This window comes from Salvelinus alpinus, chromosome 13 (genome assembly GCF_045679555.1).
Source record: "Salvelinus alpinus chromosome 13, SLU_Salpinus.1, whole genome shotgun sequence".
NCBI classification, from domain to species: domain Eukaryota; kingdom Metazoa; phylum Chordata; class Actinopteri; order Salmoniformes; family Salmonidae; genus Salvelinus; species Salvelinus alpinus.
The window spans coordinates 12,669,760-12,681,600 of NC_092098.1; the positions used below are offsets into that span (position 1 = coordinate 12,669,760).

At 42.2% G+C, this 11,841-nt stretch overlaps 1 protein-coding gene across 2 annotated transcripts; it reads right to left on the minus strand.

The window, feature by feature from the left end:
* Positions 1 to 799: 799 nt before the first annotated feature.
* Positions 800 to 6,133, minus strand: LOC139537122 (amino acid transporter heavy chain SLC3A2-like). 2 transcript variants are annotated; one of them, XM_071338055.1, is made up of 9 exons: positions 6,025 to 6,133; positions 4,188 to 4,431; positions 3,913 to 4,103; positions 3,064 to 3,237; positions 2,855 to 2,949; positions 2,607 to 2,746; positions 2,038 to 2,353; positions 1,846 to 1,908; positions 800 to 1,714 (listed from the first exon to the last, which is right to left on the minus strand). In XM_071338055.1, exons 2-9 carry the CDS (start codon positions 4,403 to 4,405, stop codon positions 1,367 to 1,369), a joined length of 1,545 nt encoding a protein of 514 aa, XP_071194156.1. In that variant the 5' UTR covers positions 4,406 to 4,431; positions 6,025 to 6,133; the 3' UTR covers positions 800 to 1,366. The 2 variants fall into 2 exon arrangements, with proteins under 2 accessions (XP_071194156.1, XP_071194157.1); XM_071338056.1 differs by having other exon boundaries at positions 4,188 to 4,426; positions 6,025 to 6,111.
* Between the last annotated feature and the right edge of the window lie 5,708 nt (positions 6,134 to 11,841).

An 11,841-nucleotide genomic window follows, 5' to 3' on the forward strand; every position in this document is an offset into this window, starting at 1 on the left:
TTTTCATTTTGATGTCTTCACTATTAATCTACAAGGTAGAAAATAGTAAAAAAGAAAGGAAAACCCTGGAGTGAGTAGATGTGTCCAAACTTTTGACTGGTACTGTATACATTTTTTAAATGATTTTCACTAGTCCACACCATGAAAACCCAGAATAGTCTCTCGGAGGCCATTGTGAACCCACATTTATAGTAAGGGGTAGTTTGCTAGTGTTTTAGAAAATCTGAATGAGGGTTTGTGATACAAGAGGTGAAGTGGTTTATACACTAAGAAAAGCAACCACACATCACTAGTGTAGGTTTTTGTGACCTTGTGTCAATCAGCTAAATTTAGAACCATTACACTTAGTGTACGAAGGATAACCTTTCCCCCCCTCTGATGGAAATCTAAAATCAACTAGGCCAATAGCAGTCGTATGGCTTAAACGTCATCATTGATTGTTCCTATGTTCCTCCCACAGAGGCTTTTCCATCCTAGACTGATCAACAAATAGATTGCACATTTATACTCTTGAAGGCATATATGTTGAATCACAACCATCTCATAATCCACTTCTGTGGAGGCAAACAGCAAGAGTCACTGTGTCCATCTATAGAGGTGTCTCCCCCAGGGTTGCCATATAAATGCTCAGTAAGTGTTAAAATAGTCAGGTGAGACAGAGCTCTCCCCATGCGTATCTATAAATAAAGATGCCAAGAGACGTTCAAGTGCACCTGGTCCTGGATGGAAGTCTGAATCGAGGGCTAGCTTTAAGGTCTAATTTTCACACAACATTGCTAGCCTAAATAAAACAGACTAGTAAAGGTTGTATTCAGTTTTATTTATTTCCCTGTTTATCATGCCAATTTAGTATGAGGAAAGAGTTTCAGCCCCTCCACCTTTGATGTGTTTTACACTTCCCTCAGCTGCAAAAGCAATCAGAGAATTCTTGAAACGTGAGAAAGGAGCATTACTTTTGAACACAATTACAACATTTCAATAAGGGACGAACCAAGCCCCCCCCCAAAATAAACTTTAAAAATGGCCAATAAAACACATTTTAAAATGGTCAATTCAATCTGGAATGTATTTTCAGTAACAGCAAGATAGACAGATTGTTGTTGAGGCTTGACTGGTGCTTGCAATGAGGACATTTGCATGTCAGACCAACACCATATTATGGAATACATAATTCACAGCAGTTACTATTTTCTAAGCTAAAATTCTGACCATTTGACTAGTACCAGTGTGACAGTAACACATAAAAAAGTAACAGAATGCCCCCAAAAAAAAAAAATCATAAGTGATATTAAAATGGTCACCACAGAGAGACAACTACTTTAACATCAATGCCCACATACAGATGGTGCTGGGATCTCCCCCCTCTCTAGGCTATGTAGGGGAACTGTAGCAGGACAGCCTGTCCCGGGCCCAACTCCAGTGCAGAGAGCCCCACAGCACTGTCGGGGGCCAGGTTGGCCTTGTCTGTGCTCACCTGGACCACAGCCTGAGCAGGCCGGTCAGGGTGGGCCAGCTGAAGGGTCACCACGTCGCTGCCCCAGTTGAAGGCAGCGATGTAGCGCCCACTCTGGTCCCACTGGCGGAGGTAGGCCAGGGCAGAGGTGGAGTTGAAAAGGGGAATGTAGTCCCCATGCTGCAGGGAACGCTCTCTCCCACGCAGGTCACTCAGTGTCTTGAAGAAGGAACGGCAGGCGAGCCTCTGTTCTTTCTCTTTCTGTGGGTGATAAGAATTAAACATTCATGTCATTGCTTTGCCAACAGTTGTATTTTTTAAATCTGAATGAATGTAATGTGCATATGTATTTTTATACAAACAGAATGTATATGCATTAGCATCTCACTTACCGTAGCAGTTCCATTTGTCTCATCCTCCAGGGAATCCCACAGCATCTTAGGGGACTTTGTATACTGTTATAGAACAATTAACACCAATAAATATCAAGACAATATATCCTTTTAAAAAGTGGGACTCATTTCTCCAAGGCTATAGCTGTTATTTGTTTTGTGATACATTAGTTGCGGAAACCCCCTGCTCACCTCATCAGCCAGGGCTATCTCATCCCCATAGTTGAACACTGGGGTTCCGGGCAGTGTGAGCAAGAACATCTGGTTGAAGTTGACCATGTCTGGGCCCACCAGTGTGGCCAGGTGACCCTCCTTCCTGTCCCCAATGTTCCAGGCTAGCTGGGTCTGGTTGTGGGAGGAAAGCAGCTGCTGGACAGTCTGAGCACGATCTAAAGCGGTCATGGTCTTAGACCGGAGGGCCCCGGATAGGAGTAGGTCCACCCCAGTGGAGTTCAGCAGTTCAGAGACGTCAACAGCAGAGGTCTTCGCCGTCACTCCAATCAGAATCCTGAGCAAGAAAGAAAAAAATGCTTGCTTTTACTCAATGAATGTTATCTACACAAGTCACACAATGTTCCCAATGTAATAGAATTAAGATCCAGTATCAGCTTTCTTCTTGGCAGCAGTCAGTGCAGTTTACACCACTAGAGGGCACAAGTTCCCAAACAATACCTTCACTAAACCACCAGGGGGCTCACATGCATAAAAATCTACTCAGAGGCCCAGTTGAGTGATGTTCATAATTGTGGACATGTACTTACCTTCTCTTTCCTTCCGCAGTCCCATTCTGGACAATGGCTCGAATGTCAGCCCAAAGAGACGGAACTATGCTGGCCACGCGCTCTACACCAGACAGCTGGATCCCATCCACACCTTGGTTCAGCCAGAACACCAGGGCAGACTGGACAGAGGGTTCACATATTATTAGATAGATACACTCAAATACATTGTTGGGACTGAGTGAGTGGATTTAATGAGTTCACCGAGAAGAGATGCTCCGAACGCTTACCTTGAGTCTCTCAGCAACGTTGGTGACACTGACGTTAGAGAACCATGGTCCACTTCCCAGATAGTTGGGAGTCAGATCCAGGATCACATTGATGCCTGTCAGAAAGGGGCGAGAGAGTTAGTCCATCTGAAATTCAACTGACCAACCAATTCATCAGTTTCAGCAGGCAACAAATGAAATGGCGGTATAAATATAGACACTATACTCACTCTTCTTGTGCGCAGCTATAACGAGGCCTTTGAACTGTTCCAGATTGCCAGCATCAGAGGAGATCTCCTCAAAGTTCAGGCTGACAGGGTCGTCTGCGGGGGCAACATGGATGGGCCCAACAACAAGTCCCTTCACCTTCAGCTGGCTCAAACTGTCAAGCTTCTCCTCCACACCTGTTACACATTAGAAAACTGCTTACTAAGTGTCCATTCATGTATAATTAACACGCTACTGAATTAGGGAGAGCACCACCTTCAATATGGATTTTAAATCTCATTTGTAAAAAACATTATACTGTTCATTGTCACCTTTATGTAAATATCTCATTTTCTATAAAGCCCTATCAAGTGAATAGTAACTGCCAACTGGTGGGTAATAGCTCTGCTCCCACCAACAAGTTCCAGACAGCCATTGTGTTGCCCAGTTCCTAGTGTGACTAATACTCTCAAACAAGAAACCTGCCAAACCAGTCATTGAGGGTGTAGCGAAGGAACAGGAGAAGAAACTGGATTCTCCTGGTTCAGCAGATCCACATCCCCCAGAGTGGAGTCACGGAAGTGGGAAACTTGTTCATTTGCAATAAATCTGACTTCAATACTCCTATGGCACACACTTGGACGTGCTAAAGCATATGTATTTTAAAATATCATGTCTAGTCACATGAACTGCTACTCCCTGTCAACACCGCGCCAGACCCAATTTCAGTGTCCCCAGAACTTCACTCAGTAATCCCACCCAGTCTATGTGGTTCAATATACTCAAAGTACTACTTAATATAAGCTGGCTGTGACCTAGTGGGTTTCACCACAAATCTGTTATTCATCGTCACCCCTTTCAGTGACTCTTACCCTTCAGATTCTGGGTCTCGCTGAAAGCTTGCACATCTCCAATTTGGTACAGAGGTCCATAATTCCACCAGTTCATGGCAGGAAGGTCTTTGCAGCGAGGTGCTTGAACAATGATGGCCACAGCGCCAACCAGCATCCCCAGCCAGCCCAGCCAGAACATAATCAGAAGGGCCCATCGCGTACGGACCCACCTTTAGGAGAGAGATTATTAGTAATGCAATTAACCTATATGTTCTATTGAGCTACAGTCTATTCCAGGTCTTGATGTTGCTTACGCAGGTGTTCCAGCAACTCTGAGGAGTTCCTCTTTGGATAGACCGGTAAATTTAGTCTCAATTTCCTCAGGGATTTTCACTTTAATGCTGCCGTTCTTCTCCGTGCTGGTGGGAGAACCGGCATCTCCGTTCCCTGCCCCGCCAGTTATTGGCCGCTTCTCCTGGTCCATCTCATTCAACTCCACATCCTTCATGTCCACCTCTGTGCCCTTAGTCATTGTGACGTTGGTTAAGGTGAGCTTTTCTTCATAAAAAGAAAGATAAGAGTATAATTGCTGCCGGGAACAGTTGTGTGTTACATTGGGCATGTTCCTCTGCCCAGGCGTTGCTAACGCATGCCAGATCGTACACCGCCTGGATAGGTATTTTAAGTGTCTGCGAACCACATGTTATAAACCACTTTGTGTTTGCAAACATAGTCTCACGAGGGCAATGCGCGCAAGTTAGTAGCAGAACACGGCAGTGGCGGTTCTAGACCATTTCAACTGGGGGGGAGGGGGGGGGGGGGGGCAAGTTGTACGGTTAGAGGGGCCAGTTACATTAGACGTTATTGTTGTCATATCGTTTTGCATGTGGTATGATACTGTTCCGCCTAAAGCCGTCCCTCTAGAAAATGTGTGGGTTAAATTAGTGTTCCGCATTGCCACTGTCTAATAATGGATGTAAAAAAAGAAAGATAGCAAAAATGAGTTATGTAAAAATGATTTCATATTCCACATTTAGGGGGGCCACAAGGGGGTCCAAAATTGTTGTCACAACCCCCCCCCAGAACCGCTAGTGGAACATGGGGGATTTATATCGTGGAACGCCAGCAGAAAAAGCTTACGTTAATTAAAGCAAGAATCAAAACATAATTGTAAGGGTATGAGAACCCCAAAAAATATTTTGTTAGCCTAGATTTACGTTTTTATTACTTCTATGTTGAATGGGCGCAGATGGCTTTGTTACTGCAGCCAAGAGTCACGCGCATCTGTCCCTGACGTCAGCGTGTCGTGTACTGGGAACGGGTCAGTAGCGATCGGTCGATCAATTACGTGGCATTCAACCATTGTTTGATGCATGCAACGTCTGAGCAGAGGAAAGAAACCATGTGTCATGCACAAACGATGGTCTTATAGAATGGCAATTGTATGAAACATTGCATCATCTTACAACAAAACACTGAGGCAAATATGGTAATTACAGTATAACTGTGTTTAATATTGTGACATAATTGAAAGGCTAATATATCGGATCTGAGCCAGGGTAGCAAAAGGGGTTACATTCCCATCGCGCAATAGGCTAATTGTTGGCTTGATCATCGGCAATTGTTAAAGCAATTGCCACCAATTCAACGAGATAAAATGTAGCCCAACATCCTCATTCAATGGCTCGTCGGTAAAATTGTTACGGTAGACAACATCCTTTGAAACATTAGGATATAGCGGGCTTATAGTCTAGCGTGCGTTAAACCGGATTGGTCTAGTTTAATTCTAGTGAACGCATGAGGCACACATGCACCAAGCAGAAAACAGAACAGGCAAAGTGCCATAAAATATATGAATTTTATTTTTTATTGTCACTACATAAGTAAAAACTTAACACTATATTTAAATGATATAGTGGGGTATGAACAGTTGAAATATGCCTGCATAAAATCCAAATAATTTTCTGTCACTGGACAAACCAATGATGTCATATCTATGTAGGGCAGGCTATGAGACAAACAGTCAAAGTAGGCCTCAGGAAAACAACCCTCACTTTAGGATACATTTTTTATTTTATTTAACCTTTATTTAACCTAGTCTACAAAACCCAATCTACATTCACATGAACGTAATAAGCAACCCATCATTACCTGGTCAAGAAAACTGGTCGTATATTTTTCAGTGCGAGCACAGATTTACCTCGTTGCTGAAGAAAATTCTGATCTACAGCATCCGTGAAGGGCTCTTTATGTAGCAGCGTACCCGCAGTAGTTTTACGACCGCCCAGTTTTAAGGAAGTGCCGACATCACAAATTGCAGATTGATCAATTATGAGTGTGATCAATGTAATCTTTAACTTCAGCACATGCTGACATAACACAAATTCGATAAATTGGACAGTGGACCATTTGAGACAAATCGATATGCATTTCATGGTTTGGCAATTCGGATGTTTGCGTTTGAAAAAGTCCACCTTAAGCGGTCCGCCATTGGCCAGACGTGCGTCCCCCATCATGTTTTCATGAGTTGACAAGAAATGACACAAACAACTTGTGGGAAATAGATCTCGGTGCTCTATATTTGGAATAACGAAGGAGGATAGAACTGTCAAATGGTGAATAATATTATAGGCCTAGTGATCTCCTCTTTAATAAAACGAATTATATTTCTGTGATATTGTCTGGTTATATTTTCCGTCCATCCATCCTGCTAGAAAACATCTGCAAAAGACAGAAATGGTAGTTTATGGAAAATATACGATTGTGTTCAAATGTAGATATTGGCACTTTGATATACTGAAATTAGTGACTGATTGAGGATAGTAGGCTACTGTACCAATAGTCTAAAACATCCAAGCAAATAAAGCTCTCAACCTTTGACCAAGAAAAAGCTTATTGCTAAATTGCTGCAAAAATCTCCTGTGTTCATAATCCGTCTTTCCATTTTTTTCAACTCCAGACTCATTGGAATTGTTTGTGTTGTTCTCAAGAACATTCTGGTAATAGGCTATTTATTTATATTGATCCACATCCTCAAGTCAAAGCAATGATTAGAATAACTAAACCTGTTAAATGTAAAGTCATGTAGATTTCTGCCTATATAGACATACACAAAAGTAATTATTCATAATGAGAGGGCCATAAACAATACCTAGTAATGCTTATACTGCCAGAAAGATTAAAATATCACCTTTCTGGTATTTTTATTTTAGAGTTATACATTGCTGAGGTGTAATCACTATTGAGGACACAAGGTCAAATACACAGTACAAATATGAGAAAAATATGATGTATGATTTTTTTGGTAACACTTCATTTTAAAGGGTCATTATTACAGTGTGCTTACATATGTAATTACACTGTAACAAGTATTGTAGTTAATTGTAATAACTCATAGTTGCACACTAAAAACAACATGTATCTGGTGGTAATTGCAGTCTAATTAGAGGTGCAACAAGAAATGCTTGTTACAAATGGGCAATTAGACTGCAATTACCACTAGTTACATGTTGTTATTACAGTGTAACTATGAGTTATTACAATTAACTACAATACTTGTTAGTGTAATTACATATTTAATTAATAAGAACCACTTAAAATTAAGTGTTACTGATTTATTTTCCCTATTCTACAAAAGTGGGGGAATAGGGCTTGAAATGATGGAAATAACTGGACCTGTGACTTTGTGGCTGTGTTAACTAGTGAGACCATTGGGAGTGGAGGCGGAATCTGAAGGGGACAACCAGCAATTTCACGGTGTACAGCAATTAAGGTTGCGCTGTCCACAGAGTGTTCTGTACACAAAAATGTCAATCAGAACCTGTCCAGAACTGCTCAAAGTCTATTTTTTTTAAATAAACAATCTTGATTACAACATCTTTACTTTTGAAAGACCTTAAGAAATATGAAGAAAACACCAGGTGAATGAATTAAAGGCCTATATATGGTAATGATACAGATAGTGATCAAGTTACTGCATCTCTTTCTATCTTGATACAGTTCTGTCCAATCCACAAGACCCATCATGTAATCTCCTCACAAACTATGTGATCCTGTCTGGCTCAGTTGGTAGAGCATGGCACTTGCAAAACTAGGATTGTTGGTTCAATTCCCAGGACCACCCATATGTAAAAATGCATTCATTTGTTATTGTAAATTGCTTTGGATGAAAGTGTCTGCTAAATGGCATACTGTATGTTATTATAGAGAGATGTCTGGTTACAACCCAAGATTAGAGTTCAGTGACGGGGGTAACTAATGCAGTGAAACTGTTGAAGTCAGAGGTTGTATAGGAGTCTTTGACTCATTTTAATTTGCAGTACATCCATTGGACATTCTAGGTGGGGGGAAACGATTACATTTGGGATCTTACATGTGTGTTTACGTCATCAACCAGTTAGGTTACCGATTAGTGCATCTAATACTTTCCGCCAGCGTTATAGTTTGATACAGTACAGGAAAACACTCTACAAAATGCAGTCTCTCCATGAGCCCATGTCCCTCCTTCTGAAGGGCGGAGGCTGGTGGGTGTCGGGTGTCAGGTGTCATGTAACCACAGTGGAGCAGAGCACATTGTGTTCTTTAGGGTCCTCCCTAAAAACATACACTGAATGTGAAATCAACATGTTTTCATGAAGCGTCTGAGAGAAGGGTTGGTCTAAGGACACAATGTGCTCTGCTCCGCTGTGTCAGTAGAGAACAATGGAAGTATGATCAATGGTCTGATCATATGAATTTGACTATGCTGATTGATCAGACCTGTAATTACATTTAACGGAAGTAGGCCAACTGTGATCAAATCCAAAGAGGTGTTAAAGGCTTTGGATTGAGTGAAATGCTTCTCCCTTGAGCTAAAACATGTTTTTTTCAGTCATTTTAACCTGCATTTATCCATCTTGACAGGACTGAATGGTTACAGAATGCTCAAAGTCACAAACAACAGCAAAACCCTACACTACACTGGCTGCCGGTAAAGTATCGGTCTGATTTTAAGATCTTACTCCTAACTTTTAAAGCACTGCATGGCCTTGCCCCCTCTACTCTGACAGACATGCTCATTCTATACAACCCAGTGAGGGTGCTACGCTCCCAAGGAGCCAGTCTGCTTACTGTACCTTGAGGCAGGCGGGCGGAGCGTTTTCTGTCAAACCCCTTCAGTTATGGAACAGACTATGTGGTCTCAAAGTCATAATTATGGTTAAACCCTATTTCTACAATTTCTCTTTAGATTTTAAACCTAACCCTAACCTTAACTACACGTCTAACCTTATGCCTAACCCTAACCTTAAAGCTCATTTTTACAATATAGACCATTTTGACTTTGTGGCTGTGTTAACTGGTGACAACCCTGTTAGGGAAGAGGGGCAAACAACATCTCTTTGAAGCACTGAAGCACTGTGTTCTGGATCGTCTCCCTCGGCAGCCATGGAATGTAGATCCTTGTGCTCCTCCATTGTGTCAATCCAGTAGGATTCTGTTCACTACTCCCTGGGACACAGCAAAGCATTCAGCAAGATCACCCTGAAGTTAGCTGTATAGAATTTCTGCAGAAATGCTACATGGTCAAAGAAAACACTGAGAGTTAGGCCAGTATACAACACTGAGCTAGTGTCGTTATTCTGGATGGTGTGGGTCAATGGCTCTGCACCACCACATTGGGTTTGTTTGTGGCAGGTGGGCTTGTTGACTGGTTTTCTTGACACGTAGCGGTGATCAGTCAATGCTGGAAACTCCCATTGAGTATCAGCATCTGTATGCTGTGGTGGCATTGGCACACTCAGATTAGACTGCATCACCACAGTTGTCTGCATCTGTAAAGAAATCATAAGAGAGACCACAAGTTTAACAAAGTAAAATACACAGACAGCTTACTGGTCTTGGTTAGGTAAAAGAACATTAAACACTTCGACATTTAATAATTTAGCTAGTTAGACATGTCATGAGCATTACCAGTGGCATGCCTGCAATGAAGGGGTTAATCACGGGTTGGGGAGACATTGTCAGAAAGAAGTTGTTGAATATCACTGTGAACTATTGGCCGGAAATGCTTAACCGGAAGTCCCCCACAAAAGAAACTAAACAAAACCCGCCCATATTTCCGGTGAAAATGAGGTGAATATACTGTAATGAAACAGCAGAGAGCAGGTCTCGAACCCTCGACCTTCTAGCCCGAAGTCCAGTGCGCTATCGACTGTGCCGCAAAAGCATGCTCGTGCGGCAGAGGCGATATCCGCGCTTATGAATCCAGGGTCATTACAATATTGTAGCATTTGTGAAGTCATCAACAGCTATTGTTTCAATTCAACCCAGGGTTCAACTAAAAATAGACAATACATATACAGGGCATTCGGAAAGTATTCAGACCCCTTGATTTTTTCCACATTTTGTTACGTTACAGCCTTATTCTAAAGTTGATTCAATATACCCCATAATGACAAAGCAAAAACAGGTTTTTAGAAATAAAAAACAGAAATGCCTTATTTACATAAGTATTCATAAGTATTCCTGTTTCCGTTGATCATCCTTGAGAGGTTTCTACAACTTGATTGGAGTTCACTTGTGGTAAATTCAATTGATTGGACATGATTTGGAAAGGCACAAACCTGTCTATATAAGGTCCCACAGTTGACAGTGCATGTCAGAGCAAAAACCAAGCTGTAAGGTTGAAGGAATTGTAGATCTCCGAGACAGGATTGTGTTGAGGCACAGATCTGGGGAAGGGTACCAAAACATTTCTGCAGCATTGAAGGTCCCCAAGAACACAGTGGCCTCCATCATTCTTAAATGGAAGAAGTTTGGAACATACAAGACTCTTCCTAGAGCTGGCTGCCCGGCCAAACTGAGCAATCGGGGGAGAAGGGCCTTGGTCAGGGAGTGGACCAATAACCCGATGGGCACTCTGACAGAGCTCCAGAGTTCCTATTTGGAGATGGGAGAACCTTCCAAAAGGACAACCATCTCTGCAGCACTCCACCAATCAGGCCTTTATGGTAGAGTGGCCAGACGGAAGCCACTCCTCAGTAAAGGTACATGACAGCCCGCTTGGGGTTTGCCAGAAGGCACCTAAAGGACTCTCAGACCATGAGAAACAAGATTCTCTGGTCTGATGAAACCGAGATTGAACTCATTTGGCCTGAATGCCAAGCGTCACGTCTGGAGGAAACCAGGCACCATCCCTACGGTGACGCATGGTGGTGGCAGCATCATGCTGTGGGGATGTTTTTCAGCGGCTGGGACTGGGAGACTAGTCAGGGTTGAGGGAAAAATGAATGGAGCAAAGTACAGAGATATCCTTGATTAAAAACCTGATCCAAAGCACTCAGGGCCTCACACAGGGTCGAAAGCTCCCCTTCCAACAGAACAACGACCCTAAGCACACAGCCAAGACAACGCAGGAGTGGCTTCGGGACAAGTTTCTTAATGTCCTTGAGTGGCACAGCCAGAGCCCGGACTTGAACCCGATCTAACATCTCTGGAGAGACCTGACAATAGCTGTGCAGCGATGCTCCCCATCCAACCTGACAGAACTTGAGAGGATTTGCAGAGAAGAATGGGAGAAACTCCGAAAATACAGGTGTGCCAAGCTTGTAGCGTCATACCCAAGAAGACCCGAGGATGTAATCACTGCCAAAGATGCTTCAACAAAGTGCTGAGTAAAAGGTCTGAATACTTATGTAAATGTGATATTTGTTTAATTTTTAATACTTTTGCAATAAATTTGCCAACATTTCCAAAAATCTGTTCTTGCTTTGTCATTATGGGGTATTGTGTGTAGATTGATGAGCAAAAAAATTATATTTTAATCAATTTTAGAATAAGACTGTAACGTAACAAATGTGGAAAAAGTCAAGGGGTCTGAATGCACTGTAGGTCTAGGATTTCAAGCTTTGGTTCATGTCAAATTACATTTTCAAATTGATATTGAATATATTGGATTCATGTCTCCATTTCAAACAAAAAATTGAAAAT